Consider the following 16,510-nt stretch of genomic DNA (forward strand, 5'->3'; position numbering starts at 1 on the left):
AGGGCAGCAAAGAGCAGTTGCAATCAAAGTAAAACAATGGATCCTGACATTTAAACAAACTCAAAGAATAATCAGGGTATATTTTACCTGCAGGAGGGGAAGGTAATTTAGTCCATTTAAGGGTCCTTTTACTAAGGTGTACTAATGGATTTAACGTACACTAATGGTTAGCATGCACTAAATGATAAGCAAGCTCATTATAATAATAATAATTATTATATTCCTTTGGTGTCTTATCATCTAGCACACACTAATCATTAACACACCTTAGTAAAAGTACCCTTAAGTCAGGTAAATGACTTTTTGAAATTTTTTTATTTAAAGGTATGATGTCCATTTACACATATTGGGCTGGATTCTGTTTCTTTCTTTTGATTGCCAAATTTCCAAAGTAGTCTCAAATGTCTTTAATTCATTGTGGAAACTTAAAAGGCTAAGACCATTCTTTTCAAGATCAGTCTTTCGCACTTTAGTTCAGTCATTAGCCTTAACCAAATTTGACTATTGCAATTCAATTTGTTTAGGTATTAAGCGGAGTCTCCTAAGAAAACTACAAACTGCACAATACACGGCTGCCTGCCTTATACATACAGTAGATTGCCGCATTACGTTAAAGCATCTCCTCTTCTTAAGGATCTACATTGGTTACCTATCAGTGAAATAATTTCATTTAAGTTCTGTGTTCTTGTTCATCAGATTCTTTATGGTATCTTACCATATTATATGATAGACCGCATTAAGTTATCACCATGAAATGTCACCTCATCATTTAGAGAATGTCATATTACATTTCCCAAGCTCCAACAACTTAACTTACAAAATTATCTATAATACTAATTTTTCTTATCAAAGTACCAAACTCTGGAACTCATTACCCAAGTATATCAGACACTCAGTCGATTATATGTCATTTAGAAATTTACTTAAAGCCCACTTCTTTAGATCTCTGTTCAGTTAACATGGAAATATTTTTTTTTAATAGTTGTATTCTTGTATTAATATTAATTGTCTTGTAATGCTGCTTCTTAATTTGTTATGTAAGCCACATTGAACCTTAGCTTTCTTGGGGAAATGCAGGGTAGAAATGTCATAATAAATAAATAAATATTTGCACTGAAAAGAATCAGCACTTAATGTTATTCTATAATGGGCATGCAAAAATGAGCACCTATTATAGAATTAGCATTGTGTGCTGATTTTCATGGCCAAATTTGGGCGCCAGAAGTTGCGCCTGCTGAAACCAGGTGTAATTCTCAGTGCCCAATTTGGGTGCACATCCCTGGTATTCTATAACACTGCATGCAAATTTTAAGAATGCCCTAACCTGCCCACATACCTCCCATGGCTACACCCTCTTTTGAGTTATGCTCTATGGGATTTGGGTGAACAATTAGTACCAATTAGCACCCAATGATTGGCACTAATTGGCTTGTTAGCCAGTTTGGTTGGGCACACATCTTAGATCAGTGCCCAAATATTGGCACCCAGATTTGGGCTCCATATATAGAATCCAGGGGATTATGAGATGATCTTAATTGTTGAGTTTAATTGTCAAAATCTTGGAGAGGGGCAGGTTAGGGGTTTGAAAGTTAATTGAGGGGTATGTAAGGCTGAAGGTTGTCCAAATAGTCCGTTATGTTTTTGAATAGAAGACCCTAATCATTTTACCATGTCTAAAACATCAATAATGGTGCGATGTGTGCCATGGTAAAATATCTTTTTTCTGGTATCCACAGGTACCTCATTACAGCACCAAAAACATTCCGCATTGGGGCTTCAGAAAACATTGTGGTTCAAGCTTTTGGTTACCAGAGTGCTTTTCCAATCAGCATCTCTATTAAAAGCTATCCCGACAAGAAAACTACATATGCAAGCGATCACATTCAGCTGTCTGACAGCAACCAATTTCAAGGAATGGTCACTTTAACGGTGTGTATGGAAAGCCTTGTGTATCCTTCCTATCCTGATCTTCAGACCTTAGATTACCATCGGTGGCAGAGGGGATTTCTCTCTATCTCTCCCACCCCATTAAATTATCATTATTATTGAAATTTGCATAGCGCTACAAGGTGTTCATCACATGCATATGCAGGGTAATTTTATAACTGGGCGCTATTCTATAAGGTAGACCATAAGTGCCTTAGGGGTAAATTCAATAAATAGTGCTGAAATTTAGGTGCTGGGATGATGCATGTTGATTGCGAATTCTATAATGACAGTTCTGTGCAGAACTGTCATTATAGAATACTAGCGTAAGTTCACAGTTTCATGCCTAACCTAAGGCACAAGCACTTATGCCATGTCAAAGGCTGGTGTAAGTGCTTGTATCTAATGGTTAGCAGTTAGGCGCAGTACTCCTAGTATTATATATTTAAATCTGTTTATTATCATTGTAAACAAATAAAATAGACAGTCATACTGTACAACAAATAACAATATTATTTCAACCGCCTATTCTCACTCAATTGTCAAGCATCAAAACATTTCTTCTTTTACCCTCCAACAAACCCCCCTCCTCCCCCACCCCACCCTCCTATAATATGTTGATATTGCATTGACTAAACTATACAACATTTTATCTTAACCTAACAAGCATAATATGGAAGAGAAAAAAAAACAAAAACAAAAAAAACCCTAACGTACAGGTAAGAATCGCTCTAGCTCATTGATCAGACCCAAAAAATCAACCCCCCCTCCCTTCCCCCTTCCAAACGAAGCCTTAAAGGCCTCTGGGCTCCATCTGAATTATCCTTTTGTTGTTCTAAAGAAACCTAGACCACTAGAACCCGTGGCCCTATCGATCTTTACCTCCCTTTCTAGAACTGTTCAAGTGCCCAAAACTGATCAAAAATTCAATATATAACTTCTCCCTCTAGATGGCAGGGTAAGCCATAAAGGCTCCCATTGTTTCCGGAATTGCTCCCCCACCTCACTGTCTAGTGATTTAACCTGACATCTTTCTAATCTCATTTGTGCAATCATCTGTGTTCTCCAAACAACCAGCGACGGCCCCTGGTCTGATATCCACTCCTAGTATTATATAATCTGCATGCGTAACTCATAGGCACACTCCTGACTTGCCCGTGCTCCTCCCAAAGCCATGACCCTTAGAAGTTGTACATGACAGAAAGTGCACATGTAACTTCTAGAGTAGTGACTAAGGTCAATTGCACACACAACTGCCAATTGTTGCCCATTAAAACACCAATTTAAGCCAATAATTAGCTGTTAACTCCAATTAATAGTCAATTATTAAAGTAAGTTGAGTGTGCAACTGACCTTATTCTATAAATTGGGCATTCAACTTTGCACGTGGAAATCAAACCTTGCTCAACCTCATCATTCAGTTTTGATCCCAACCGGAGTTCACCAGCCAAGTTGGGATCAAAACTGAATGAAGAAGTTGAGCAAGTACAGTCTCCTGAAGAAGTATCTATGAAACATGGCCTGTGTTGAGACCAAAAGTGTTCTTGTTAAGAACGTGGTGTTAACAGAGTGTCTTTATGTGAAGATGTCTTAAGTTGGAGCAGTGGGAATTCCTTCTAATGAAGATTAATTCAAAGGAGAGTCCTTAAAAAAAGTTTATTGGGTGCCCTTGGGTAAGTATCACTACAAGGAAATATTTTCATCAATATTGAACTTGGACTGATGAAACGAAAAAAACTTAATTGGTAACTAATGTTCTTAAAAAAGGACTTCCTGTTTGATATGGACAGTTTGTATGAGAGTAACTGCTTCAGTTATTGGCTTTGTGGGAATGTTTATTGGGGAATAAAATCTGGGGTAGGATGGTATGGTTAATACTTGTGTGAGATTTTAAATATTGGAATAAAGTGTTAGATATTGGTATTGTGTATGCTTGAAAATTAGTCATGGTATTAACGTGTGAAATGGAATTGACTAATATGTGAGAGGACTGCCCTATATTGTGTATTATGACTATTCATTAGGGATATCTTATAAACTTGACTGGTTTGCAGCTACTTCAGGATTGCTACTAGACACTCCTGTCCTGTAACCAGCCAGCTGCCATGACAGAGCATTGTCTGTGTGTCAGGTGTCCTCCTGACTATGAAAAAAATGAGGTCAAAGTGTAAGAGCTGGTAACTAAGACTGAGAGGCCAATGCAGAAAGCTACAGTGAGCCTAACTACAGAGTTACTGAAGGTTGTACATGCCCTTAATAGCCAAGCAGTGCAGAGAAGGATTGAGTGCAGGTGTTAACTTATATGGAAGACACATCTATTGCACTAGTCTAAGTGGGACAGAATCAGGGACTGTACAAATACTGCAAAATATTCTACCAACAAAAATAGATCAAATAGATCTTAACAAATGAAATTTGAAGAAGATTGAATTAACTTGTGGGACCAAGGATAAGAGTGGTATCCAAGCAAACCACTAATATTTTCAAAACTTTTTCAATATCAAGAGACAAGCTGTTGGTCAATGTTATTCTAGAAACAGAAACGGGTTTGAGTATCAAATTTTTCACTTATGTCCTACACCGCTGACTGGATTTTATTTAACCGGTCTTCCAGTGCCGTTGCCACCGTCCGTGAAATCTCCATGGCCCAGTCTCCTGGCTGCCGCTCTGTCGTCTGCTGAGACTCTTGGCCCGCTGCCATCTTAGTTGCTTTAAGTGGGAGAGCTTTTTTGTTTTTCAGGTCTCTCTGGCTCCTCGTGGGCATGCCTTCTCCCAAAACGCCTCCTCAAATGCTCAGCTATTCCCGAGCAGTGTCCAATCAAATCAGAGGTATATTAAAATCAGCAAACCTGGGGAGGACTCAGATAATTAGCAGATATTTGCAGAGATACGACGGAGCTGACTTTCCTGCTGCCGTTCAGGTGGCAGGCATCACGTGACCCCCCATGTTTAACTTTTAAATGAGATACAGAACCCAAAAAGACCAAGATCCAGTCCAATGTGTGGCCTTTTTTATGAGTGATCTGCGGAGCAAAAATCGATAAGGCCCAGATATCCAAAACTGAGAAAAAATTTTTAACATCAGAGTTTTCAGCTTTCTCCAGGTGAAGATTAATCTCACTCAATAGGAGCAAAGAATCAACACATAGAAGTTGTTCTATGTGTGTTGTTGAGAAATAAAATCAATAAATGACTGTCTAATAATATTCCAAGGCCTAGGAGGGTGTTAGACTACCATTATCCCTGTGGTGAAGAATCGTAAAACCTACAGGAACAAATCTCCAGGCCAGGAATATTAAGAGAGTCAATCAGATTCACCTTATAAAAACTTTTATAAATAATCACAAAGGGGTCCTTTTACTAAGGTGTGCCGAAAAATGGCCTGCGCTGTTGTAGACACATGTATTGGATGAACGCAGGTCCATTTTTCAGCGTGCCTGCAAAAAAGGCCTTTTTTGGGCAAAATGGACATGCGGCAAAATAAAAATTGATGTGTGTCCATTTTGGGCCTGAGACGTTACCGCCACCCACTGACTTAGCGGTAAGGTCTCATGCGTTAACCAGGCAGTAATCGTCAGCATGCATACACTGCCGATTACCGCCCGGTTAGTGCCACATGATAGAAAATAAAAAATATTTTCGGCCGCGTATAGAAAATGGAATTACCGCCCAGAGCTGCAGTAGCTGGGCGGTAGTTCCAAATTGAGGCTCATTGAATGCACATAGGTGCCTATGCACCTTAGTAAAAAGGTCCCTATATCTCATCCTTTTTTATTCTGATCTTGGGAAGCTTAAAATTTTGTATCCAGGAGGACATAAACTGTTCAGAATAAAAGTAGCAGTTTCAGCAAGCTAAGTTTCTGTAATAAAGGCAAAATCAATTTGTGTCTCTTCAGCCAGTTCCCTAATAATATCATATTTGATTCTAACTGATCGTGCATTAAAATAAATGGCAGGTATTGGTTGGGGCAAGGGTTGACTATCTAATCACTGGATATCGAAGATTACTGGAACATATAAAAACTTTCCTATGACCGTAAAATGGGTTTAGCAGATATTGATTTAGCTAATGTCAGTTCGCAATACACTGAATGTTGATTGCAACATAGGGGACCTTTTACAAAGCCAAGGTAGCTTTTTTAGCTCATGGTAAAAATCAGGTGGTGGTAAACACTGAGACATCCATACGGATATCTCAGTGTTTACCACCAGCTAATTTTTACTACGAGCTAAAAACTCTAGTGTGGCTTTGTAAAAGACCCCCTTAATTCTTGAATATTCTGTGCATAATAAAGTCCATATGCACCCACTTCCCCAACCAAATTTAATATGGTAAAAATTAACCAGAGCATAATTTAAAGTACAGGTTACAAAATATGGGCTGCAATTAAGAAAAATCCTCACACATCCACAACGTTGTGTGCATGTGACTGACAGGCTCCCCTGATTAGTGCAAGTTCTGTGTGCATAAAATTTGCATATACTTAGCTTTTTCCATGGCACAATATTATGCTCACAGTAGAAGCCGTGCACTGAGACATACCGTGTGTCTTTCTGCATTGGCCCCTGAATCAGGTTTTCTGTCTCCAACTGCTTCACCAGCTCTGTGACATTACATTTAGCTGCTGCGCACATTTATTTATTGGTGACCATATATAGAGATGGACAGTTTATTTCACAGAGATCGTTAAACTCCAGTCTGCTGTGGATTAGAGTGCAGAGTATCTGTCATGGTGAAACTGTCTACAAAAGGAAGGTGCCAGGGAACCCTAACATCAAAAATGACTACAGGGAAGCAGACAGCCTGAAGAGCCAGCCAATGTGAGCGGATTCCAGCCAGAGAGCTCTTTCATCAAAGGGTCTGAACATGATAGACATTACCAAAAAAGCTGTCCTAACTTTAGTTAGCTAGCGATCCAAATAGCACTATCTGAACAGTGGTGGTGGTCAGCAATGAATTCAGATACTTAGTGCAGATAGCAGTGCTGAATTTCTTTTATTATGCAACTCTCAAATCCCATATTTAAAGATGAAAGCAGACCATATCCTAAAAGAGCAACACACTTAGAAAACTCTCTTATTTGCGAATGCTCCACTGTGAACAGCATGTCATGATCTCAGGGAAGGTGAGCCCTTGGACTGCAGCCAGAGCTGCAGCAGACAAGTCCCCTGTGCTGGTACAAGGCAAAGAGAACCCAGGTAAGAACCTAGGCAGGAAGGCAAAACCAGACAGGAGAAGTCTAGACTGAGCAAGGCAGGACCAGATGAGACTAGAGTTAGAAAAAACTGGGCAAGGTTAGGCAAGGCAAGGTTAGGCTAGGCAAGACACAGTTGGACAAGGCGAGACAGGAACTGGATCCAGACGAAGCAAGGAAAAACAAGGCAGCAGGGCTACAACTAGAACCCAGACAGGACAAGGCAAGACAAGGAACTAGGCTAAAACTGGGTCCAGACAGGCACGGCGAGGGCAGAGCAAGAACTTGATCTGGATTGGTCTAGACCGGACAATGAGCAAGACAGACAAGACTAGGACTAAATCTTGAGGCAAAGCAAGGCAATAAGGAAGGCAAGGTCTAGGCAAGACAGGGCTAGTTGGGACAGGAACAAGAGTTTAAGGCAAGACTGGCTGGGTCCAAGACAAGGCAAAGTCTGGTGGCAGGACAAGACATGAGCTCGGCAGGAATTCAGAGACATGGCAGGGCTGTAGCTAGATAGGAACATGGAGACAAGGCTAGGCAAGATTGGCTCTGAGGTAAGCCAGACTAGGTCCAAGGTCCAAGGCAAGGTCTGGAAACAAGGCAAGGCTGGAACAAGAACAAGGCAGGAGCAGAAGACAACGCTGAAGACCTTGTTGCAAAGCTGTTCCAGCAGACTCTGGGGTGCCCCATTAAGGGCGCTGCTGTTGACGTCACAGGGAGGTGTCCTCCAATAACTTCCACCATTGGATCAACAAAAGAGGATGTCTGGCACATGTGCCCTAGCAAGACTGCCACCCCAAGCCAACACACTAGAGCAGGCTTCCACCAGAAGAACACCAAGGAATGCCACCCAGACAGCCAGCGTGGGACCAACTCCGTCGCCTCCATTATTGCAGCAATAGGCCTCAGTAAGGCAGCTTGTACTATGGCACCTTCTAGAACCTTATGGTCCCAGGCCTTTGAAGAAGCCTGTTAGAAAAAGATGTGTTTTTTAGCTGGTTATTGAAGGGTAAAAGACTATGATGAGATTACTATGGGGTCATTTTACTAAAGCGTGTTAAGCCCTTAAGGAGCAGTTAGCATATGCTAACAGGCTACTGCAGAAATGCATTAAAGCGTTCTGTGGTATTTTGCCTTGTGTATGCTAACCTGAGCATTACCTATTTTTAGAAATATTTTTGGAGGGGGCAGGTCATGGGTAGAGAATAGGTATTCATGTGTTATCCAGCTAGACCATTATGATTACTGTAACTGGATAACACAGAGTTAATGTGGCAGCACATAACGCCTCCTAAACAGGATGCCCTAAGCCCCCCCCCCCCCCCCGTATTAATTTTTTTGCAGGTACTATGTGCTAATGTGAACATTAATGCATTCCCTGCAAATAAAAGCCTTAAAACATGCCATGGTCAATCTGGGCTTTGTACACAGGAAATTCCTGCATTAGATTTTTTTTTTTAGATTTTTGCTCACACCTTTTACAGTAGTAGCTCAAGGTGAGTTACATTCAGGTACATTGGCTATTTCTCTGTCCCAGGAGGGCTCACAATCTAAATTTGTACCTGAGGCAATGGAGGGTTAAGTGACTTGCCCAAAATCACAAGGAGCAGCAGTGGGATTTGAACCAGCCACCTCTGGATTGCAAGACCAGTGCTCTAACCACTAGGCCACTCCTCTGTTAAGCCCAGAATGTACAACAGCTTACTAAAAACACCCCTATGCCTGTGAAAAAATTTTAATTTAATTTTGAACTAAAGTCAAGAGCCTTGGATCCCAGAACAGAAGGGTTCTAGGTTCAAAACACTGTTATGGAAAGATAATTTAACAGTTCCAATGATGCAGATGGAAGGGTTTTCAACTAGGTGTCTGTAGAAGGCTATTCTGTTGAAGATCTTACTCTAAAACCCCAAATACAATTTAAAATCATATGGATCAATATTTAATCTCTATGGTGTCTCAGAAAGTAGACTTCTTTGGTTCCATGTGAGACTAATTGTTTGGAACTGAACAAACTTATAGATTCTTCCTTAATATTCTGTTACAGATTCAACCAAAAGATTTGCCAAGAATAGATAATTCCCCACAGTACGTATATTTGGAAGCCCTGGCTAAAGGTATTCTCAAGGAAGAAAAAGTGCCTGTAACTTATGAGAATGGGTTTCTCTTCATTCAGACGGACAAGCCCATTTATACCCCTGACCAATCAGGTAAAGCAGCAAATAGTATTTTTTACTGTTGCAACCCTAATACCATGGCAGGGCAAAGCCAATCAAGGGCTAGTGTGTCCAGTGTCAACCAATGGCCAGCAGCAAATTCATTCATTTGGCTTGGGAAACTGGCCCCGTCTAAATTTGTTTTCAGTTCTTATTTATTGCAAATTGTGTTTATGTGTTTTTAACATTGCTTTTGTGCTCTTTACTTTCAATTTATTTTGGTAAGATTTCTCTCCTGCTTGTGCATCAATGTGTTTCCACTTTTTTTCCATCCTCTTTCTTTATGCAGTTAACTACAGATACTTTCAGATTTCCCATGCTGTTTGTATTTTGCCTTTTAACAGAGTAGCATGATTTATTCAGCAGGCCTACACATTTATCCACATTAGAGACATAAAAGAAGGGGACAGAAAAGGATCATTTGGTCCACGCTGCTTATCGAACGATCACCGGTCTTACACTTCTCATTCCCTCCTGTAGCCAGTACAGTTCCTTTGAGTCTATCACATACCTGCTTGAACTCTACCATTTTTGTTGGACCCTGTCACTTCTGTTAGAAGTCTGTTGTAGGAGCTTGCTGCCCTCATTGAAAATATACTTCTTCTTATTCCCTTTGAGTCTTCTTCCCTTTAGTTTTATCAAATGATCCCTTGTACTTGATATTTTAAAGGTTTGGAAAATACTTTCTTCTTGTGCTAGATATTTGAAATCCAAGGCCTATCACCACTATGAAACACCACATTATAGACTTTTAATCTCTGAATGCCCTATATTTTTACAAATAAGAGGGGTAATTCTATGAGCTGGCATATAGAGGTACCATTAATTAACAGGCATCTATGTGCACTAGGTGCTATTCTACAAGGTAGCACTTAAGTGTCATAACGCTTAACTGGAAGGAAATCGTATACATGGACAGAGCATGGGCAGGCCCAGGGCTGGCTTTAGGGATGGGCAAACAGGTCAATTGCCCTGGGCCCCCATGTCACTAGAGGCCCCAAACCTTTCTAAAGCTGAAAGAGGGACAATCTGCAAGCAAGCTTTGGGGCCCCCTCCCTTGCGTTTGCCCTGGCCCCATCATGACTAGCACTGGTCTTGGGAAGGCCATGGGCATGTCTCCCAATTATGTTCATAGTTTATAGACTACTATAAATTATTCGCCTCACTTGGTGCACCTAAAGTGCCAACTTACGCATGCTGTTGAAATGGCCTAAGAGGGTGCACCTATACATGGGCAAGCCAATGCGGACATATGTGAGTATTCTACAATAAATCTTGGCACAAAGATGCCCTTATAGAATTGACGCTAAACATATAGCATCAGGTTGCCTAGACTGAGGTGCAATTTATAGAATTACTCAGATTCATTTTGCTGGCACCTTGTAAAACCAGCAGCAGAAACCATTTCATCAGGTTTATTTTTAATCAGATCTGCCCAGGTTTATTTAGCTGCGTTTTTTAAATAAGTCTCCAGACAAGGTGCAGTGGATTCACTGATTATTAGTGAGATGTATGTTTCAGAGTTTGAGGATTTAGTGTACACATGGCGTTTGTCTTTCTTTACTGACAGCTCTGCACTTTGGATAACTTTGCACCATTATTTCTTGTAGTGAATGTTCGAGTCTATTCTTTGAATGAAGAGCTGAAGCCGGCCTTCAGATCAGTTATTTTAACTTTTGTGGTGAGTAGTTTCCCACTGAATTAAACTTTAATCTTTTAAAAAACATGAGCATCAGCACTGAATATGAAATCTCAAGTAGCTAAGGTGATTAGTACTGTATTCTTCAAATTAACACTTATTAGAAGATTGAAGGATTATTTATCTTGTGAGAATTTTCATTTAGTGGTTCAAAGCATAGTAATGTCTCACTTTGATTACTATAATGCGCTATTCTTAGGGTTAGCAAAATATGCTTTACAGTTGTTACAAATGCTGTTGCTTGTGTACTTTTGGGAATGAGTCATTTTGAACATATAACACCTGCTCTTTTTTCTTTACATTGGTTGCTCATCGTATATTGTCACTTCGGTACCAGTCGACACCTCGAGGGGTTGCCCCCTCCTTGCTCCGCTCCGGGAACCACCTCCGCACCGCAAGTATTCCTCCTAGTTGTTATTCAAACACAGATCATGCTTCCTCTGCTAGGTTCACTCTAGCCAGCCGTGAGCCCATTAAGTTCAGGACCGGCTGGCCACTCCAAAAGAATACGGCTCTTTGTGTATCCCCCAAGAAACAGTTCCGTCCGCCAGGACTTCCCCCCCCTTCCTGGTGACCCGCCCGGGTTCTGCAGGTCCGGAGTTCTTTTCCTCAGGTTGAGGCCGTCATCTACTTTTGAGCAGACCAAGCATTCACAGTTTTAGGCCAGCAACCCAGCCTATCTGCTCCTTGGCTTCTCTCCAGCCAGGCTATCAAGCAAAAATGCCTCCATACTGATCCTGTTCCTGGCACAGGCACCTTCAGTTCATTTCTCTACCCACTACAGAGCTCTAAAACAAAGTTCAGCTTTCAAGTTCAAATGCTCTCCAGTTCCCAACTTTATCACTGCTGTATGAACTCCCCTAGGTTTAGCAATTTCTTCTCAGCTAAACCTAGAGACCCACCTCCCTCATTTGTCAGCCCTCACTCCTGACAACCTCCCGCTCAGGTCTAGAACTCATACAGTGTGTTTTTCCAGGACTTACGTTCCTTCAGTCCCCTTTGGCCACGAGCAAAAGCTGAGGTATCCATCTCCTCTTGCCCCCCCCTCTCTTCTCCCACTTGCCAGTCCATATGCTCGGTCCCTCCCTCCCCCAGCAGGTGTTCCTCATTCCCTTCCTCAGACCTCATTTCCCAATCAGCCTCCTCCCCCTGGCTTCTCTGCGAAGGAAAGTCCTCCCCCTCCTGTTTCCTCCTCAACCCAAGCTCCTGGGACTTGTAGTTTCCCCTCTCCCCCCTCCCTCGGCCCTGCTCAGCCTTCTGGGATCGGTAGTTTCTGTAGTCCCCCTCCTTCCCCTTGTCCTCCCTACATGGAAGAAGGGCACCTTTTCTCCCCTGCCGCTTCTGCCTATCAACCCATTCCTCACAATATAGAGTTCAATATACGATTTTACTCATGGTATTCAAAGTGATAACCAATAAAATCTTTCCAGTGATTTCAGCAAGTGTACATTTACATCAGCCTTCTCGTTCTTTGAGGTTTGTTTCTTCTAATATGCTTGATGTTCCTTTCTGTAAGACTGTCTTTTTGGATAAGTACAGAAACTCAATCTTTCATATCACAGGAACAAGACTCTGGAATTCCTTACCTGCTAAGCTGCGGGCCTTACAGAATATGGATGAATTTAAAAAGGCTTTAAAAACTGTCTTGTTTCAGCGAACATTTGATATTTCTTCTTAGGGGCAAGTTTTGGACTGTTTGGATGTCATTGATTTTGATGTTTTAGCAGATATGTTTTGATGTATGGCGGTTGTAATATGTATCATTATGAATGTAAATCGTTCCCCACTCAGGGTTGTAGATGTTATGTGTGTAACATAATTCACTAACTGGTATTAAATTAGCACTTAATTGGAGATAACATTTCATAACACTTTATTTTTATATTCCGCAATAACCTCACAGCTCTAAGCGGATAACAATCATAAAAAAACTGGACATTCCCAGCTATCACAAATATCTAAAACATCAAAAATATCTTAACGTAACAGTCGCACTATGATTGGCCACACATACAAAATTCTGAAGCAGATCATTTTTAATCTGTCGCCTAAAGTCCAAATAGCCATTAGCGCTCAAAAATACATTAGAAATTTTGTTACCCAGTTCACTGCCTGAGAAGCAAACAAAGTCTCAAGTTGCTTGAGCCTCTTTTTACCCCATACGGAGGGAAAAGCAAACAAATAAGAACCTCTCAAAGACCGAACAGACCCTGTTAAAACTAAATGATTGAGCACCATTAATTGGCACTAAGTAGCAGTTGCATGCATAACTGGCTTACACCTCTATTCTGTAAACTGAGGCCCCAGTGCTCAGAAGCAAATGCGGGCACCAGAGGCCATTAGCACTGGACTAGTGCCCACATTTGCTACTGCCGAATACAAAGAGCCAGCGAGCACATGAACCAATGAGCTTGCCGGATCTGAGCACAATGAGCATGCAAATGCCTGCTAATCAGGTCTCTCCCTATTCCTTCCCAATGCTCAGCGGATAGTGCAGAGGTGAATTTCTGGGTGGGCCCGGAGGTGGACTGGATGGGCCCATACATTTCTTCCTTCCCTGATACCCGCACCTCCATCCCCAGCATTAAAAATATTTTGGCTAGTGAGGATCCCCAAGTCCAAGAGCTGAAGACTTCTTCAACCAGAACTGCCCGGGCCATGTGAACACTGGGGAGGTCTAAAAAAATCAGTAAAACAACACCACCACCACCACCACCACCACCACCACCACCACAACAACAACAACAACAACAACAAAACTAAACAAGTAACACAGGGAAAGGGATGGCATAGCACAACAATAATAAACCTAATGACAATTAGGCTGGAACATACACAAAACAGAGACAAATTGGAGTACCTTCAGGTTCAAGAAAAAAAATAAAAATGGCCCATCCTTTTACAGTTATGCAGATTTTCAGTGAGCCACCCCCTCGGCACTATTCAGATGATGCCAGGGTGGTCTGTAGGTGGAGCTAGGGCAGAGCTGACTATTGTCTGATTAGCAGCAATATTTAGTCTGTTAACCAGTCTCCTGATATTCAGAGTGACTGGTTAACAGACTAAATATTTTTAGTTTTAATGACCCAGAGAGGCTCCTGAATGTTTAAATCGCTTGCCCGTGGCTAGCCACAAATATTCAGTGGCACTTAACTTCATGGTTAGCACCTGAGCTGAAACTGGCTAACTTGTGTTCCAGAGGTGGAATTGGCACTTAATGCGGTTAAGTGCTGATATTCAGCCCATAACTGCATTAGATAACCGCATAAATTAGGCCACATAAAAAGCAGCCCTATCTTATGCAGTTCATCTTATGTGATTAAGGGCTGAATATTGCACTTAACGCTTAAGTTTTAGAGGCCACCATATAACTGGATATTCAGTGGCGGTGCCCAGACATGGTCCAGCATTGAGGGGGGAGGGGTCTTTTACTAAGCCACGGTAGCATTTTTAGCTCACAGTAGAAATCAGCTGGCGGTAAATGATTTCTACTATGAGGTAAATATGCTACTGTGGCTCCATGGCTTCTTGGCATTTACCACCACTTGATTTCTATCATGAGCTAAAAATGCGACCGTGGCTTAGTAAAAGACCCCCTGAATATTTGGGAATATAGGCAGCAGCAGACATAAAAACACTGACTGCTGCCGGCTGAATATCGGCCAGCAGATAACTTATCTAGATAAAGGGGCCTTTTTACTAAGCTTCACTAAAAAGTGGCCAGTGCTGTCCCCAGTGTGTGTGTTGTCCCATGTGCTGAGGCCACTTTTAGTGTGGCAGTAAAATGGCCTCATTCTCCATTATTCCTATTAATGGGCATGTGCTAATTTCTCCATTTTCACATGAGTCCTTACCGACACCTATTTTCTAGGTGGTAAGGGCTCACGTGCCAACTGGTTCATGCTGGGTGATGTAGCTGAACTAACCAATTAGTGCAGAGCATGCCTACTCTCTGCTCCCAGCGCAAAAAAATGAATTCAATTTTTTAGCTCATGGGAAGCGCACGCTGTTCCCAAAACTACTGTGGGATATCTGAGTGTGCCATGCGGTGTTGCTTTTTACCCTGCGGTAAGCATGCGTTAGTGCTTACCACAGCTTAGTAAAAGGGCCCCAAAGGTTGGACAGAAAAAAAAAGCTGTCCTGACTTTATCCGGATAGCAGGCTGAATATTGCAGCTATCTGGATAGCACTGGTGCTCAGTGCTGAATCCAGAGATTCAGTGCCTGCCACTCTCCAGATCATGGTGCTGAATATCCAGATTTAGTTCAGCCATGGTGGCTGGCATTTAAAAAACTTTGACTGCCCTGGTGAATATCAAGTGCACTTTTAGGGCCCCTTTTACCAAGCTGTGCCAAAAGGGGGGCTGGTGCTGGCGTCGGCACATGTTTTACATGTGCACCGAAGCCCCCTTTTACCGCAGTTGGTAAAAGGGAAGTCTCACTTTCCTACAGGAAGTGGAAAGGCGGCAAGTAAAGCACTTGCTGCGCAGCCATTTCGGGGGGAGCCCTTATCGACACCCATTGAGGTGGCAGTAAGGGCTTCCACATTATCTCGACGGTAACCAGGCAACGCGCGGCAGTGCCCGATTACCACCGGGTACACTCTGGCACTACAAAAATAGTAACATAGTAGATGACGGCAGAAAAAGACCTGCACGGTCCATCCAGTCTGCCCAACAAGATAAACTCACATGTTCTACTTTTTGTGTATACCTTACCTTGATTTGTACCTGTCCTTTTCCGGGCACAGACCGTATAAGTCTGCCCAGCATTATCCCCACCTCCCAACCACCAGCCCCGCCTCCCACCACCAGTTCTGGCACAGACCGTATAAGTCTGCCCAGCTCTATCCCCGCCTCCCAACCACCAGTCCCGCCTCCCACCACTGGCTCTGGCACAGACCGTATAAGTCTGCCCAGCACCATCTCCGCCTCCCGCCACCAGCTCATGTACAAAAAAAAACATTTTTGTAGCACCGGAAATGACGGTGCACTAGGGGTGGGAAGTACCGCCGGGCTGCTGTGGTAGCCGGTGGTACTTCCTGTATAGCTAGGGTTACCATATGGCTCCAGAAAAAGGAGAACAGATTGAGCCAGTCTGGGTTTTACTTTCATTGCTTTCAATGGAAGCAAAACCCGGACTAGATCAATGTGTCCTCCTTTTTCTGGAGCCATATGGTAACCCTATGTATAGCGAGTGGTAAGTCTGCGTTGGGCTTGCTGCCGCTTAGTAAAAGGAGCCCTTAGTTAGAAGCAGGTATCAACTTCCTTATGTTGAACCCTGTTATTTTATGTTGTACTATTTCTGAAACTATGAAAAATTCTCAACTTTACCCATTGTCTCATTGTGATTTGCAGGATCCAGAAGGAGTAAAGGTGGATATACTTGAGGCTGAGGATTTCACTGGCATCATAGCTTTCCCTGAATTCAAGATTCCAGTCAACCCTAGGTACATTTCTACAGATTTCTTGTTCT

General features: G+C 42.2%; 1 protein-coding gene across 1 annotated transcript in view; it reads left to right on the plus strand.

Moving 5' to 3' along the window:
- Positions 1-16,510, plus strand: part of C5 (complement C5) — a 157,731-nt gene that overhangs the window by 1,684 nt on the left and 139,537 nt on the right. Inside the window, exons 2-5 of the mRNA XM_030207569.1 lie at positions 1,737-1,929; positions 9,169-9,331; positions 10,948-11,018; positions 16,393-16,484. Coding sequence (XP_030063429.1) covers positions 1,737-1,929; positions 9,169-9,331; positions 10,948-11,018; positions 16,393-16,484 — 519 coding nt within the window. The remainder of the gene's footprint in view (positions 1-1,736; positions 1,930-9,168; positions 9,332-10,947; positions 11,019-16,392; positions 16,485-16,510) is intronic.

Source organism: Microcaecilia unicolor, chromosome 6 (genome assembly GCF_901765095.1).
Source record: "Microcaecilia unicolor chromosome 6, aMicUni1.1, whole genome shotgun sequence".
Lineage (NCBI taxonomy): Eukaryota > Metazoa > Chordata > Amphibia > Gymnophiona > Siphonopidae > Microcaecilia > Microcaecilia unicolor.